The sequence below is a fragment of the Hyperoodon ampullatus genome (assembly GCF_949752795.1).
Source record: "Hyperoodon ampullatus genome assembly, chromosome: 10".
Lineage (NCBI taxonomy): Eukaryota > Metazoa > Chordata > Mammalia > Artiodactyla > Ziphiidae > Hyperoodon > Hyperoodon ampullatus.
Window position 1 is genome coordinate 78,215,305 of NC_136923.1, and position 18,662 is coordinate 78,233,966.

At 38.7% G+C, this 18,662-nt stretch overlaps 1 protein-coding gene across 2 annotated transcripts in view; it reads right to left on the bottom strand.

Moving 5' to 3' along the window:
- PTCHD4 (patched domain containing 4) overlaps nt 1-18,662 on the bottom strand; it is a gene marked incomplete at both ends in the record, with an annotated part of 151,590 nt that overhangs the window by 100,168 nt on the left and 32,760 nt on the right. For both annotated transcript variants that reach the window (XM_079712570.1, XM_079712569.1), the window contains one exon: nt 2,385-2,865. In XM_079712570.1, coding sequence (XP_079568696.1) covers nt 2,385-2,865 — 481 coding nt within the window. The remainder of the gene's footprint in view (nt 1-2,384; nt 2,866-18,662) is intronic.

The following is an 18,662-nucleotide window of genomic DNA, read 5'->3' on the forward strand; positions in this document are numbered from 1 at the left end:
CCAACAAAACATACAAAGTTAGTGGAAAAGCTGGGATGGAAACCCAGATACCCTAGCTCTGTGGAATATCCCTTTTATTTCACTAGTTCTCCATCTTGGTATCTTTACCATTATGATCATTTTACAAACAAAACAAAACACAACAAAACCAACTCCCCCTTGATGGAGCAAATATCTTAAATAAGTATATATTTATAGGTCTACTGTTGTTATGTTTTCAGAACATAGCAGGAAAGTTCTTCTAAGAATATTTTAAGAATTTGAATTGCAGGAATACTGAAAAGTAACCATTTGCCAGGCTTCTGGAGTCTGTACCGACCCTGTCCAGGGCTGATTTGTGATTATAGAGATGACTGAGAGAGGAGAAAATGTGAAAAGTGTGTGTTTTAGGGTTTGGACTTTACCTCACTGTGGCTTTCAGTGTTCTTATTATTTCTTTAAGGAATGAAAATACCACCGATTTTGTATCTGAGCCTAGAATACAATTCAACAGCACTGGAGACAATTTTTCTCCCTATTTGTATGAAATATAATTCTATACATTATAGAATTTTCCTGATAAATCTTTCCACTACCTAATTAGATTGCCACCAGTTTTAGAAAAAGCCCTCTTGGCTCTAAGGTGCCTAATTTGTCCATCTTGAATGATCCATGCTTCATTTGTGAATCATGCTGCATGATTCATATGAATCTTATATTATTAAGTCAAAAGACTGAGCCCACAAAACATAACAAGTATAAGTGGTTCAAATCTAGACCTATCCTTGTCACTGGTGGAAAAAAAAAATTCATATATTTCTTTAGGAAATAGAAAAACTTTTTGTTAACAAGATGAACATACATTTAAACATGATATGCAGAATGCAAGAAAGACTTTCAATTTCTTGAAGCCAAGGGCTGTTTCTTATTCATCACTGACTCCACTGCACTTAACACACCAGCTTAACGACTAAAACTCGATGATACTTACTGAGTGTCTACCCTGTCATATTACCTTTAGGTATATTCTATTACGTTCAGAAAACAATTCTTTGACTTATTTTTTATCCTCATTATTATTATCTAATCATTATCCTCATTTTATTTTTTTAAGTGATAATAAGCATAGCTGCTTTATTATTATTATTATCATTGTTATTATTATTTAGTTTTAAGTAGAAATATTGCTGTACCATAGAGGTCAAATTGGAACTGGCTTTTCATTTATCCTCATTTTATACAAGAGGAAACTGAGACTTACCGAGATGAGATAACAGGGCCACAGTGAAGATGGGTTTCCAGATAAATCCACTTTGCAATGTTGTTCTCGAAAACGTTTGTTTAGGTCAAAATGAAAAGGGCCCAGATCACCTGGAACACTTTAACCGCATGCCTACATCTTTCTTACTTAATAATAAAGCTATAATTTAGGGCTGATATTAACCTGGGGAGGGAAAAGCAATTATTTTACAGCTGAAGACTCTCCTGTGCGTGTCAGTTCACCATCTAGAGGCCATTTTCACAGTTTATCCTTTGCTGCATGTATGGAATTGTACCACATCTGACAGAACTCTTCAGTGGCACCACAAATAATCACCGTCATCATCTCTATTCTGGTAAGTTCCATCAATCTTGTTCATGAACCATCACTCACTTTTCTTCCCAGGCTTGATCTTCTCTTTTGCAAGAAACACACACATGTGCACGCACGTGCATGCACACACTCACACACACACACTCACATACCATCTTCTAGACTGTTTATGTATGTCTGGGGAAAATGTACAAGAAAGGATAATCTTGACTGAAGATACTCATGAATTGTTTTCAACAGACACCAAAAAAGTTAGAGGCCACATCTTTAAGTGGCTGCAGAAAATTTTTAAACAGAGGTGAGGAAATGGAGTATATTCTCTGCAAAAACTTTGAAATGAATTTATAAACAAAGTCTGATGAAGAAGGTCTTTGAAATTAGAACCTATCGGTGGCTCTCAGAATTTTCATCCCATGATATCCACTCTTCATCACCATCAGTCTGAGGAAGCAACACTAATATGAACCACAAAAATCTGTGTGAAACAGGTTTTGGACCTCCTTAACTTCGTACCCCATGATCTTTAACCTATAATTTTTGAAGAAGCTGAGTAGAAGTTTACAATAGCTTGTACTTTAAAAACACTGGACAGCATTAAAGTCCCTGGCATAAATGAGGTGCCTTGGTCAGCCTAAAATTTACTGAAAAAGGCCTAATCAGGTAAAACAGACACCACCCCAGGTAAAATTTCACAACATCACACAGACATACCAATGCAAAATTAAAACAGATTTCCACCCGAGAATTCAAGAAACGTACTACCTTGCCCCAAACCGGTAAGAAGCCGATTACCACAAGGATGGATAGTTACCCATGGCAAAGAACGGGATTCCCAGCAGGGTGGAGTTGTACTTTCCGTCGGTGATGAAGAAGATCCCAGCTGCGGTGACGACGGAGATGCACACGGTGAGCACCCCCAGGAGGCCCAGGAAGGGCTTGCCGCGCAAGCAGTCCTTCATGGAGCTGGAGAGGGTGGCCGTGGTCAGGATCAGCACAAGGCTCACGAGGACCTGGCTTCTGGCCAGGATGCTGGTCTTATGAAAGTCTCTCGAGAGGCTAAAGGATGCTAAGGAGTATAGCTGGAGGTCCTGGTGCTCCTCCTGGAGCTTCCTCATAAGCTTACAGAACTCATTCTCCCACTTCTCCCCTATGAGGTCTTGGGTGGCAGAGCCATAGGTCTGGAGGTAGTAGGTGATTTGAATGGCTCTGGCTGACTTGACCCGCTGGTCCTTGCTGTTTGGCACTTCCACTACCCCGCCCAGTTGGTGTCCAATAAAACTGTTCCTCCCATCCTTGAAAACAGAAAAAGGGGAGGCCGAAGTTACCAGAGGGATGCGCATTCCAGAGAACAGAGTCTTACTCTAAGTGAAGGGGCACAAAAGGCAGAGGTAGACTCCAGCGACTGTGGAACGGATGTGGGTGGAGTGGCATGTTAGGATTTTATACTCAACCCTTTGGAGCTCCATGGGATACCATGCAAAATGATCGGAATTAAAAAGGATGCAAAGAGTGTTGTGAAGTTATACAAGACTCGCCACATGCATAGGAAAATGTACATACATATTATTTCGATCTCATCCATACTCTCATTCTCACCATTTCCTTCTGTAACAATCTATTATAAATCTTTTATGCAGGATCAAGTTTAATCATTCAGTTTCAGCCAAAAGTGAAGCATGGCATGAGTTAACAACTTTTCAAAAATTAAAATAATAATGTATTTAATAAATACATGCTAAACTTTCTAGGGTTACACACACACATACCTACACTAACACACACAACTACACTAACACACACACACCTACACTAACACACACACACACAAACATGACAAACATTCATTGTTCTTTGTACTCTGGGGGTACAGCTGTGTATTGCAGAAGAAGTAGAAGAAAATACTGGTTTTTTTACAAATAATTTAATAGTATTGAAATGTTTTCTAAATATAATGTGAGCACCTGTTCACTGACTACAACATTCCCTTTAAATACCTGCTCCAGTTGTAGGTTGTCCAGAAAGCACAGTGGACAAACCCCCCAAATGAGACCAAGATTGCAGGTCGGGTTGTCAAAAGGCATCTCAATTTCAGGATTTCACATGAAATAGAGTAGACAAGATCATAAGAGTAGGGTTTATAAGAGGGGCAATCACTCTTCTTTAAGGGAGACGAAAGGTGGACACTGAGTGGCTTAAACAGATTCAGAGCAGTAATTCTCAACTAGTGTGCCTTAACACTCAGAAAGAAATCCCTGACAGCCATCGCCAAATTTGAATCAATTTGGATATATCTGTTTTGCCACATCTGTCATGTACTCCAATGGCATTTTGTGTCAGATGGAATATCGAACCCAGCGGCAGGTTGCAGGATGGAGTCTGGTTCTGAAAAGGTGCATCAGGTCCCAGAAGAGACACAGGCACAAAGGTAAATGTATGCCATGAACAGCTTATGTGTTTGCTACATCAGGCAAGACATTTATCTTGTGAGGATTTAAAAGTGTAGAGTCAGAACAGGAAACAGAAAGGTAGTACAGAAGGGCAACAAACCCCACTGTGTGGTAACCACGGTTGCATTCACAGAACCGTGAGGCGCTGTGTACTCAGGAGACACGTGTAACAAGTACTGTGGACTTAGACCAGACACCTATATCTGGGGTACTTGTTTGTATTTGCATCAAAGCTGCCCTAGTACTTAAGAATATGTTGAAACTCAAAAAGCTTGAGAAATTTACAGAGTGTACAAATATTGTTAGTAGAGATCATCAAGAATTGCAAGAAAGAAATTTTATAGTCACTCTATATACCCATTTTCCCCCTACATGTTAAATAAAAAGTCTTTCTATTTAACTCAACCTAACTCTAAATGAATGATATATTTCTCAATAAGAATTTAATTTGAGGGTTTTTTCCCTCAAATTTGCTTGGGGTTTCTCCCACTCCCCATGGCATCTTTGTAATGTTCCTATCTTTTTTCCTTATAAAAAATCAAACTGAAATTCTGACTGTAGGTTCCCAAGGCTCTGTCTTGATTAAATTCTCTGGGGTCCCCCAGTGAGCTGCAGGTGGAAAGGTAGGGCAGCTTTGAGTAAGGAGGTGGAAATTCTGCCCTATCACTGAGAGATTGTGATGTATGATTTTCACTCTTTCAGTACAGGTCAAATAGCTCCTCAGTTGGGCTTGTTTATTTTTGTTTAAGCTTGGTGTAAGTTTTAGCTCCACTCTAGTTCCCACTTCTCTGAAATCCTATCTGTGATGTTGACACATTTTGGATTAAGATTACACTAGACAGAAGAGACTGAAAAAAAGGATAAAGTTTGTTTTTTTCTCTACCATCCTCTAATCTCTACATATACCTCTCTTCATCTGGCTTCCTACTGTTCTCAGACACTTATACCACCTCTTACTTTTCCCATACTTAGGGAAGTAGTCTCTAAAAAATAACCTGTGATGAGTTAAATACACCTCAGGGTGAATTCACTGAGTCAAATATTATGGAGTGTTTATTATATACCAGGCTTTCTTCTAGGCACAGGGAAATTACCAGCGACCAAGATAGGGAAGCTGCCAGCTCTCAATAAGCACACATTCTAATAGAGGAGACAGGAAAGCAGCAATTAAGTGATTAAGATTATTTCAGATAGAAATAGCAGGGAGAAGATAAAATAGGACTAAGTGCTGGGAAGGAGGTGTCTAGGTTATATGGTGTGTTCAAAGTGTCCTCCAGAGCTAAGCCCTCTGTGAGCACGTAGACTTGGCCATAGAGGAACAGAGGAAAGCACCAGGCAGAGGGGAAGTAGTGCAAAGGCCTTGAGGTGAAAATTAACGTGGTGGGCTCAAGGAGCAGGAAGAAAGGCCTGCAGAAAGACAGCTGCAGCAGAGTTCAGGAAAAAAGTGGGAGGAGACAAGGCCTGAGGGCTTGGCCAGCAATAGGCCATGCAGGGCCTGGCAGGCCTGGCAAGGAGTTCTTATTTTACTCCTAGTGCAAATAGAAGCCAGTAAAAGGTTTTAGGTGAAGAAATGATGTGCTCTCATTTAGAACTGTCCAAGCAGGCTCTGGCTTCAATGTGAATATACTGAGGAAGAGCAGAAGTGGACCCAAGGATATGAATTAGAGACTTAAATTCATCTTATGTTAATGATGCTGGTTCAATTCATAGAATGATAGAGCTGAAAAATGTCTTCAATATTATGTAAACGTTTTTACTCATATACTTATATCACTCATTTTATATATGAGAAAAACTGAAACCTACAAGGGGAAGTGAACCAGCCAAGGGTTTCTTATCTAATTACTGAGAAATGCACACTATATGTGCATGATGCCAGGTCACATGATTCAGTGTTCTCTCCATTAATCCCACCTGACTCCTTATAAATCCAGGGAAGTTCTGCTCAGAGGATAATTACAGTATATGTTATATTCATTCCTTGTTTCTCCTACATAGAAGCACCTATGAGCTGGGAACTAATGAACTCTTCCACCACAAAATAGTAGAATAATCTCTAACAAATAATGTATAAAAGTGTATTTCCCAAGACTATATTGAGTAGGCTGACTGGGGCAATGGTTTGACAAGATGTTCATTCAACAGAGCTTTCGAATGTCCAAAGACCTTGTTTATTTTATCCTGGTGCATGGCGTAGGGCAGATTAAGACAGAGAAATGCATTCGAGTTGTTACATTCATTTACACATAATGAGACAAAAGCCTATCTTTTATGAAGTCATTTTTGTAAGAAAGGGAAATTAGACAATTTCAAAATGGGGGGCGGGTGAGTAGCTAGATAAACCCAATGTAGACCAGCCATTTAAAAAAATCTATATTTGCCTTCTTTAAAATTTTGACTTTTGTCCAGACACATTATCAGCACCCTCTGATCCACCATAATCTCCAAATGAGGCCTGAGGGATGCACAAATCTTTGTTCTGCTGCTAACAATCCCTCACAAATCTTTTTGATGACAGAAATGAGTAAAGACAGACAGAACTGCACTTACGTGAATAAATAACTTTTAAATATTTCCTTTTTCAAATAATAGGAAGTACAAGTCCTCTTCCGCTTTTATTGCACAAGCAAGCATGTGCCATAAGCTAGTGAATAGACAGGGGGACTTAGGGGGTACCTGGAAAAAGGATTTGCATGTATCATGGCCTGGAGGCAAAGAACAGCACATGATGTTCAAGGAACTGAAGGAAGTGATGGGACTGGAGGCTACAGAAAGAAGCAGGGCCTCTGCTGTAAAGGCCATGGAAGCTTTATTAAAAGAGTTGGACTTATTGTCCTGCAATAGGAAACCACTGGTGAGTTCTAAGCAGGGGAATGACATGATTTACTTTTCGGAGTGCTCTCTCATTGCACTGTGGAAAATGATTTAGGGAGTCAGGATGACTCTAAACGAAGGAGGTCAGTTAGGAACTCCCTGCAGTATTTCAGGTTCTTAATGCAGCACAAAAAAAATGTCAGCCCGGGCCGTCGCTGGTAGGTAAATTGCTCCAAGGTGAATCAACAGAATTACAGGTCATGATGCTATCTCACTGCCATGAAGCACCTCATCACATCAACTCTCCAGGAGCAGGGATGCCAGAAAAAAAAAATCTTGCATTCTTTAGGTCTTATTTTGTTTATGGTTACTACTTTGTAACTTTTACAATGACTCCCACCCAATCCACACCTTCACAGTGGAAAAGGAAATTAAACTCTTAGAGATTAAGATCAAAGAATAAATTCTCCAAGAGACACGAGAGGAAAGGGACATGAATGTCATAAATTATTGTGCAGAGAAAAAAATTACTCAATGATGCTTTGAAGTTATAGGAGAGAAAGTGTCATATCTGCTCAATATATGTGCTAGGTTGACATTCAGAGACTTTCTGTGCAAGATAATCTGGCAGCACAGCTCCTGTCCAGAATAATTGTACTTTTGATCTCATCAATTTTCAATGAGGTCAACACTGCAAGGATATTAGAAATCTTTAGATGGTCAGTTGTCTTTTATTGCTGAAAAGAAAGACTGCTATGTATGGTAGATAGTGACATTTCTAAAGGAATGGCACAATTTGTTCTTGTTGTTTGTTTGCTTGTTTGTTTAAATAAGATTTTTTTCTTGTATTTATTTCCTAACATATCTTTGTTTTATTCTCAATATCGACTGTACACACAAAGTAGGATTAAATAAAATCATCAGCTATCTTGAATTTCCTCTCTAGAGCTTCATGTTTAGTAGAAACAAGCAAATAATGAGAAAGCAAGTTCCTATAAGGTATATAGTTTAAAAAAAAGGAATCAAAAGCATTTTCAAAATGAACACTTTAAAGCATTAAAATGCCCTAATAAAGAATAAATTAAATTTCTTATGTCACATTACTAAGCTAGAATAGTGCAGGGGTGTATTTTTTATTTTTTTCAAAGAGGAAGGTTAAAAAAAGTAAGGTTTCTGTGTTGCTGCAATGAAATAAGGGCTTTAGCCAATGAGACTACGAGTTTAATTAAGCACTCTAGCATATTAATTTTTAACACGTGTGGCAGACTCAGTTCCAAAACGGAAGAACTTTATTTGCATTACCCTGGGTAACTTTCCCGGCCACTCTCTGAGGAAGTGCTATTCTGAAATAACCTCAAGTCACCATCCAGGACACAGGGGCCTTGCGAGAGGAAGTAATATAAGGTTACACAGCTAACTGGTATAGCCAATTACCTGATTCTTGTTTATAACTCCAATGCTCTTGTTCTTAACACAACTGCACATATGTTTGAATAATCTGTGAATATACTCGAAATGAAAGGAAGTACAAGGTAGCAATTTTGTACACAGACTCAAGAGGCTACTGTCATGTTTAGAGCCCAGTGTCAACACTGCCAGCTGTGGGAGTCTCCTTAGCTCTCGGCACATCAGCTTTATTATTGGTTAAAATAAGAATCATAAGGCGTTGTGAGGATCAAGTGTGTTAATACATATAAAACACTTAGAATAGCGGTCAGAAAATGTTGGATATTATTAATGTGTCATAAATTAAATATTGGAATGATACTGTTTATTTACTTAGCCATCTAGTTATTATTCCCACATTTCCCAGCAACTGTCTGTAAATGTGATGGAAAGCACACAGGGTCCAGGGTCCAGACTGGTTTTAGGTTCCAGGTCTGCTGCTCTACAGCAGGGTGACAGAGGACAAAATGCTTGACTTCTCTGACTGCCAACTGCTTCATCTCCAAAATAAAAGGTTCGGCTTATATTATCTCTAAAAGTTTCATTAGCTCTGTATTTAATGATCCGTCCATGGTAAAGTCATTAGACACTACAAAGTAGGCTAGAGAAATCTGCCCTGAGGAAAAAAATAAATAAGAAGAAAAGAGAAATGCAAGGTGACCCATGTTCATTTCCATAGAAACAAGAAGCTTTTTATCTCCTTTTAAATCTGGACCCAGCAGCTTTTTCTCCCCTTTGAGTAATTTCCAGAGAGAATTTTTCTCAAATGGAAAAGATCAAGACTTTACCCCGTTTTACCTACATGTAAATCATTTATCAGTAGCCCAGATGAATTCATTTATTTCTTAGATAGTAAAATTCATTTTTTCTTCAGATCTCTATTTCATGAAATCTGAAGAATGAATCACGGAGGATTCATCTTCTCCACTGTATTGGTTTACTTACCACATAATAGGATAAATGCATTTAATTTCTCCTCAACTTATACAAAATCTTCACACAAATTTATAAGTAATGTGTGGAAGTAGAGTTGATATCTACATTAAATGTGAAGCATAGAACAATGATCTTTTTATTTCTTTGTAACTTGTATCAGTGACCCTATCCCAAAAATCTCCATTAAAAGCAATATTACTATTTTACATGAGTCTTTCACAAAGTGAGCACAATGACCACTCAGGGCAAGTATTCCATATTAAAGATTTAAGTTTGATGCTGGTCTACACAAAGGAAGTGGCCATCACTCACACAGGAGCATATGAGGAATACAGAAAGCTTCCTTCAGGAGAGGGATTGAAAGTCTGCCATTATAGCTTTTGCTTTGGGCTAAGAAACTCCCGAAAAGACTAGTTTACGACCACATGCTTTATAAGGAATGTGACACCTGAGCCATTAGCATCTCTGAGTGGAACAGTTGATCAGACTAACAAACTAGAGGCAAACCTGTGTAGAGCTCAAAACATCCTCAAGAAGGCGAAAGTTAGGGAAGATCAAAGGTATGGGTATGGCAGACAGGAGTGTGGTGAATCTGTGGGGTACCCAAGGACATGACACACAGGTGGAAATAGACAAGAAGAGCAGAGTCATTCATTCATTCTAGAAATATTCAGCGAACACATGTTCTGTGACAGCCAGCTACTGAGGATAGAGTAGTGAACAGCTCTAGTTGTTATCCTCAAAGAGCCTAAGGCTCTAGGGTGCAGTGGGAGGTGGTGGAAGATAAGTAAGCAGGCAGGGATTTATATATATATATATAAATGACACTGGTTAACCCGAGATGTTAAGGTAGCACTGAGATGGAATCACTAACCTAGCAGGGACTAAGAAGACTTCCCAAAGAAGGTGGCATCTAAGGTGAGACCTGAAACATGAGTAACAATTATCCAAGTGAGGATGGGGGATTTGGTTGGTGGACATGGGGAGGGATGGTCTTCCAGGCAGAGGGAACAGCATGTGCAAAGGCCGAGAAAGAAGAGTAAGCATACTGTGCTCCTGGGACTTTGATAATGACTGGAATATACACTGGGGGCAAGAAAGGGTGATGCAGACATGGGTACAGGTAATGAGTATGGAGATTTGTTTGTTCAAAAGCTCTCTTTGACTGCAATGTGAAAAATAAACTTTAGGTGTGCCTTGGGGATGGAGATGGACACTAGAGAAGGGCCACAGGACCTTTTTTTTTCCCTTCCTCACAGCATTATCTAATCCAAGACTTACCTAACTGATTGAATGAGCATCCAAAAAACGATTTTTCAGATTTTATAGAATACACACTGTTCCTTTTTTTTTTTTTTTTTTTAACCAGGATTTGGCAGCTAAGCTATTTTTTTTAAGATTTTATTTTATTTATTTTTGGCTGCATTGGGTCTTCGTTGCTGAGTGCCTACGAAGGCAAATTGTTAGTCTATGTGTAGAAAGCAAGGTAAGGACAAATAAATGGAAGATAAGGTCTCTTCCTTGGAAGAGTTTATAACTTTGTACAGAAACAAAAGCCTTTTAGATGACAAGAAAATAAAGCTGCATAGAGCATTAGAACTCAGGAGACACTGCTGAAGAATCGTAACTGCTGAGGGCTGCAAAATTATATACATATAGCATGAACTCAACCATGTAAAACTAATTATGCACATATAAATAGTCAAAGGAAATTATCAACATTTTAACATTGGCTCTTATTCAGTATAAAATTATAGGTCATATCTGCCTCTTTGGCTAATCAGGCTATTTTATATTACCTTTTTAAAAAGCCTATTGACTCATCAACAAAAATGATAAAAATAAGTGTGTTAAGAGAACTGAATAAAGGCTAGATAGGAGTGAGAGGAATAAATTAGGTAAGACTTTGAATCAAATTTCACTCAAACAGGCAGTTGGGAGGGGAGGGAAGGCCAAGAATCAAGACTCCCTTAGTCCCAGGCTCAAGTTCTAAGCAGTCTGCATTGTGGCTTCCAAGTAAACTTGAGTTTCAGGGGCTCATCCTTCCTCATGAAGGACTGTGGTTTTGCCCATCGAGACAGAATGAATCATAGTATTCGACTTAGAATAACAGCAGATTCCCAGCTTCTAAGGGTAGGGTAAAACACTAACACACACTCAACTCTCCAGCTGATCTGACCTTGCCCTTGGCTAAATGGTGTTTTCTTTTCAGAAAAAAAAGATCATGGAGACCTTTGTAGCTCAATGTCATTTTCCTTGTTCTGAACTTGAGTTCTGAAAAGGTCCTCATGAGGTTCTTTTTAATTTTTGTCTTTATACCTTTCCTTCCCATGTGGTTTTTCTTTAATCTCAAAACAAAGGCCAAATTATTTGACCAATCAAATGAAAAATAATTTTTGAGGATTTGCGATGCATAAAACATAACGATAGGCAAAAGCTGATTTCTTTCTTTCTTAAATTATCCAGATAATTGTAATCACAGAGGTCTGGATTATGAGATTGATTAAAACTTCCAGGAGATAGGCCATTAATTTAGACAGTTTGAAAACAGTGTTGCCATTTATGAGCTCCATTTTTCTAATTTCTATTTTTCTTTGCTTTCCAAGATTGTATCAAATTTTCATTCAAAGGGACCTCTTCTGATAATTAATATGTGTTGTCTTTTTCTATTGTTATTTGTTTTATCACTCCAACTAGACTTCCAATTTCAGTGAAGCTAGGAAATGAAGGTGGGACCTTTTTCCAGCTAAAGGAAACTAATTTGGGGCACGTATCTCAAGAAATGTAGAGAAATTGACATACTATAAAAGAAGAAATCAATGGCATAGCTTTTATTTGCAGTTGTGGGTGAGGTTACCTGTGTCTTAATACTTTGATAAAACGAAGGTGACACCCTTGTTTCTCTACTGAAGATGAATCAGATCTTAATATCTCATTGGCTTCTATGAACATCCTCCCTCCTCTTTCTCGATCGATCCATCTCCTTTCTACCCCCCTCCTGTCTCTCTCTTTCTCCTGCTCTCTTTCTTTTTTTCACTCTTTCTCCCCTCCTCTCTGACCTTTTCCCCTCCTTTTCCTCTGCTTCCGCCTCCCATCTCTGTCCTTCCTTTATTTGAAACACAACTACTGCAAAGCCACAGTGAGGGATAATTATTGAACTATGTCAGTAAAATGCCAGATAAAGAATACCGCACTTGCTTAAGTCCATTTTATCTTCACTAAATTACCTTTTCTTTTTAATATCTAAAAGGACAGACAAGCTTTGAAAATACTGTGTGTGATATACATTCTAATGAGATCCATATAATTGTTCTTTACTACTACCAAGCTATTCAGCCTCAAAGATATTAAAATAACTGAAAGCCTTTCGATAAAACCAAGAAAGTAAGAATTAAACTTTTAAAACGCCTGAATGAAAAATTAACTCAAAAGCAAAGTGCGTGGTGTTTTTTTTTTTTTGCTTGATAATTTAACCTACTGCAAAAGATTATCCAAAAATCTTCAAAGATTTAGAAAATAAACTTCCACTTTTATCTTCTGGTTGTTTGTTGCCTTTCCGGTTGTTTTTGTTTAAGGCTAATATTAAAGTTCGTTTTCATTCACTTACAAATGCTTGTTGGATGTAGGAAAAAAGTGACTCATAAAGTATGTTAAGCAAGAGAATAAGTTCTAATGACTGTAGACTCTAGTTTCAGTAAGGCAGATAAAACTTAGAGATTAATTCATGGAACACTTACATGCATGTGTTTTTAGTTTTATAACTATGTGAGGCTTTTTAATTAATAATATTCACAAACTAAAATCTTTAATTTGATTGCATATCCCTTTTTTGGTTTGGAACACATGGTAACCTGAATAAGTTAGATGGTAGAAAGTTATGGTGGGTAAAAGCATATATATGATGCATAATCCTAGAAAGTTTGACAATTGGTTTACTTAGATTTTTAGGCAAGAGAGAAAAATATCAAGACAGTCTCATTATAATGAAAGTAATCAGCACTGTAAATTCACTCTTCAAAATTAGGCCAATTTTAAGTGGGCCAACCCACATTCCAGCCTTTGGGAGTTTAATTGCCTTCACTACATAAACATGATTGCTGCTTCTCCTAGCCACACATAAATATCCCTCTTCACTGTGTCAGTTCTTATATCACCTAGCCCTATTTCATGGAGTTTGGAGACAAGGCTTCTAATCAAAATTGCAATCCTGTTTTAGGCTGGTTTCAATTTGCTTCTGAGTTTTCCAAAAGAGTGCCAAGTTTCAGCAGCGCGATTTCTCATAATTTGACAATCAATATATTTTTTCTTTCAACAAATCACTACCTTTCTTTTCAAACTGTAAAACTTTAGTAGAGAGAATTCTTCCAAAGCTGCTCTTACAAACTGTTAAGAAATGGACTGAGATACCCTCCTCATTCTTCAGAGGAAAGACCTACAACACATACTACAGGTCCCGTGACCTGGTTGCCGGGAAGGTGATGCAAAACCACTTTGGCATCACAGGCCTTGTGGCTGACAAGAGCAGCTTGGCTTTAAAGTCTGAAGAACTTGGGTTTGAATGTTGATTTGGCCACTTATAACCAGTGTGATTTTTAAAAAGTTACTCAGGTTCTCTGAGCCTCCTTTTTCAGTTATGAAGTAGGACTGTCTAGCTCATAAGCTTTATTATGAGAAATGTTTTATGATATTGGAAGAGGGATAGCACTCTGTATGCTATTTTGTAGGAGCTCTATCAACAGTTATTATCAATTACAAAATGATGGTTGAGGGATTCAGTGATCTTAATATGAATTAAAAACAGACCATGGCCCTTGGCACCAAAAACATTCCATCAACCCTCAGCCTACACTGCAAATACAGAAAGTTTCCAGGGCTCCCTAAGTAGGAGGTGTTTAGCTAAAAGGAGGAACAAAAGATTCTAACTGTCTGTTCCAACCTGGGCGTCCACTCGCCATATGACGGAGAGCTTGCTCCCAGTTCAATGCAGGTTCAGAAGACAAACTATACCTGGTATTTTTAGGGGAAACCTAAAAGAGTTGGTTCAAAATTCTTTTCAATATACTCCAAGTGATCATCTGGACAGAGGATTTCTCTAATACAGAAAACAACTTAATATCAAAGCAAATTTTCTGAGTCAACTGAGCTCATGAAGTTTACCCTCCTTCACTGTGGGGTTCCCAGGATTCACTGGGCTCAGACATTGAGTCAGGCCCGTGTGTCAGCAGTGCCCTATGCTTTTATTCTAGGCACCAAACAGGTGGGGCTTCTGGATGTGACCAGCTCCAAGGTAAAAAGAGGGCCTGCTGCAGCTCTGTGGCTTTCTTTGCAGCCAAGACTATGATGGAAATAAGAATCAAACTTCCTGATTCCACAATACAGAGGGCCCCCACTGAAAGTTCCTGTAACTAAAAGCACCTGGTGAAATCATGCAGGAGCCTCACATAGCTTCCCTATTTTATTACCTGTCTTTAAATTTCATATATAAAATGGCAGCAGGCAAAAGCCAGATGAGGTGACCCTACACTCACATGGTTTCATTTTGTGTTTGCTGATGTGCTATCTGAGCACCCTACTGGATTGTTCCAAGGAATATAATTTCATCAAAATAATTGCAGTAAACTTTGATTTTAATATACTTGGTTCAGTACAAGATCTCCTGCTTGCTACAGATATTCAATGTTCTCTCCAATATTCTATAACACGTCACAGGCATCACTGATGTTTGCTCAAAGGATGCTAAGAACACTGTGTCTAATGCAGTGTCAATATAAATTCAGTGTAATTCATCTTCCCCATTGATCACAGATATCTTCATTCAAATGAGCTGATTACATCAAAGTGAAGAGAAGGAAAAAAATGCAGAGAAATGCACATACAAAAAGGGGACACACAGACATTGCTTTCAACTTACACTCAACAAAGAACTAGTTTTTTAAAGCACCTGCTACAAATGAAGCTATTTTACAGACACAAAAACATAAAGGGCTGGTTCGCTGTCCTTAAGAACGCTCACTGTCACTCTCCCTCACTGCAACACAGGTTAATTTCCTATGATTTTGCAAGTAGTGAGAGCATTCGTTATGACTATGTCAGGCCACCTTATGAATAAGGTGAGAGGCTTTCTTTTTCATAGAGATTATGTAAAGAAAACAATCTAACATCTTTCATTTACATGGAGGTACTTTGTGGAAGCAGGGTTAACTTGGTAAGTGGGTGTCTGATTTGACTAAAAAGATCAAGGCTATTTGAAGCCACTGCAATCAGGGGAGACTTTTCAAATGCACATTGCTATGTCAAAGGGCTGTTAAAAACAACGATAATAACACACACACCAGAAACAACCCTCCCTCAGAACTGTGGCTGGCAGCTGTCTGCACCACACTGGAGCTGTTTACAAGGAAATACGGAGTGAGGTTCTAAAGGAATAAAATGGCACTCAGGACTGAGCTACCCAATCTGGAATAATAAAGGACTCCTGGTGTGAAAGGGCAATGAGGCCCACCATCCCTTCAACAGCAGCGTGAGCAATGATGTTTGTTATTGATCGTCTAGGATGGAAAAGAAGGATGATCCCGAGGGAGACATCAGAAGCGACATGGGTACTGCTGGAAGGAACTGGGAATAGTTGCCATTGAAAACCTTTAAAACTAGAAGTGACCCGGTGAGATATATGTGCTACAAGTGCCCTCTGGTAGCAATAGGACGGATGGTCTGAAATGCCTGTGTGTGTATGTCAGGATTTTAGGACAATATTGACAGGGGGTGGTAGATGAGTGAATTCCAGGAGAAATCCAGGTGAGAGATAATGAATCCCTAAATGGAGCAAGTGACAACAGAGAGAAGAGAGAATGAGCTAATAAAGAGATATTTAAGAAGCACAATGGATAGAACTTGGTGCCTGACTGAATGTGAGAAATAAAGGAAAGGGAGGGAGAAGCAGGTGGTGATTCCAAAGTAGTGGCTTAGGAGCCCTGTAGACGACAGTGGCACTTCCTGAGCTGCAGACCACATTTGTGTGGGATGAGTGGAACAGGGATTGAGCTCTATATATTGAGTTTTAAGTACCCAAAAAACATCAAGGTGGAGACACTTAGAAACAAGTGAAATTATGAGCAGCGCGTTTAAGAGAGGGTAGAGATGAACACTTCAAAGGTATTACACAGCTAACAGACTGCAGGAAGACTGGAAGTTATGGTGAGATTCCATAGGCTGAGAAAAATAAGGTCAGGAAAATTCATAAAAAGGCAAAATAATGCAGAAAACTGGCAACACTTCTTGTAGAGTCTATACTGATGAAACATTTCACCATCCCTGACGGGAAAATATGTATTAAACAAATGAGGAATTATAATGGATGGCAACACATTTGCTGGCACTTATTTAATTATCTCAAAATAAATTTTTATAGTACATGGGTTTACAATACGCTCAAATGTCCCAATTCATTGAAATGAAAGTCGTTCAGATCCAAAGAACAGTCTTCAGTTGGAATATTTTTTCAGAGCCTTAATAGGAAGTTCCCACCAGTCAAGTGAAGTTGCATCCTGTTCAACCTTTTGAGATGAAGGATTTGCCTTTTAATGAGAAATTTGCATTTCATTATTACGATGTACCCTCTGTCCTTGACTTGGTTATTATCCACAAAAGCAGGGACTTCTGTGGATCATATGCTTAGCATATAGTAATGACAGATTCTAAAAATTTAACTCAGATATTCTTTAAAAAGCAGAGTTAAAAGAAAACGGGTATGAAAAACACCACACTCTCCTCTGCTGTATGCAATACAAAGAAAATCCTTAGAGGTGACCTCACAAATTTCCTGTTTCACAGGCAGGCATCTGTGAAGACTGAACAAGTCAGGAAAAGAGTCCTGTTAGGTTAGGTCATTGAATATGCTAAGAATTATTGTAAAGGGGTATTTGATCACTCAGGGCCACATGAGTCAGCAGTATACTTTAAGCAAGGAAATAGCTCTGTGTGTGTGTGTGTGTGTGTGTGTGTGTGTGTGTGTGTGTGTGTGTGGCTGGGAGGGGAAAGGGATCCAAAATTCTAATTTAATTTGCCATAGCAAACCTTCAATAGACAGACATTAGATTAAACAATAAAGAAGTAAGAAAAATGAGCTCCTATTTATGAAGCAATAGAGTATTTACATTAAGAATAATTTTAGCAACTTACTACATTTGCTGGTTATAATTAAGCAATAAAATGGACAGATTTTCAAGTTGGATCAATATGACCATTAAAGCCACAATATTTCTGAGGAAAACTCAGAACTGTCTGAGATAACTTATCTGCAAGAGAATTTTTTTTTATCAGTGGTGGTAAATAAAAAGTTAGAACTGATATAAAACATTTCAAGAAATTTAAATTGGAAGAAAGCTCTTTCCTCTGAAGTCTTGTGATATTTTCGGGATTGCTCCTATGGCATTTATAATTATCATATGGTATTTTCATTATGTTTGTTCTCCCCATTTTTTACTGGAAATTCCCCGGAGGCAGAATAAATGTTTTTGTTTCGTATAACTGCCTACAATAGAGTAGCTCCTCAAAAATCAGTTATTGACCCAAGAGTGATATGTGCCTTAACGGCTAAAAACTTTCCTTTTTGAATTGTGTGGAGACTTGCAATACTAGATCACAATAGAAGAGAAGGGCAGGACATTACATTTGCAGGCAGATGGATGGGATCCAGGTAATTCATGGCTTTCTCTTTATGTCAAAATGGTAGCTGGACCAGCACCAACAACATTCACATGGTTTCTGCCTTCTCTCAAATCTCTTTTCCATTGATTTCCACAGCCTTGCTGTCACACCTCTTCTTTGGGCCTGAAACTCTTACCACAAGGTGCTACTGTTGTGTGTTACACAACAAAGGGGGTGGGGGCAACCTTCCCCAGAAAATCACCCTTAGAATATTAATTCCGGATGGGAATGGTTACCTTGGATACTGCTGCTTTCTCAGGTCAACCCAGAGCAACAATCTGTTACCTTGGAAGGCACAGAGCAAGGGCCTGAAAGAACGACCAATTAGAAAAACAGGTTTTAATGAGTCAAACAGGCGGCACCGCTTGAGGCATCGTGAGCCCTGAGGGACACTGTAGGAAACCCTGGGCTACCGGAAGTTGGAGAAAAGAGGCAGCTTGAGCATACTGTACCCTTTTGACTAAAATTAGCTGTGGGATTTCTTTAGTGTGACAGATGCAATAGTCATTTGTATTTTATAAAAAACAGAAACAAAAGCAAAGAAACCTCACAGGTGCACAGGACCTAAAATGGCAGGTTTTAAGCAAACAGATTTAGACCTGAATGATGGCACATTTGGATGATAAGAGCTGTCTACGGGAAGTCATGATTAGGTGACTGGGTACAGGTAGATCCTGAGAAGTGGGGCTTCTGGGTACGGGTCTCCCCGAAAGGGACTAGAATCAAGGTATAGATATAAA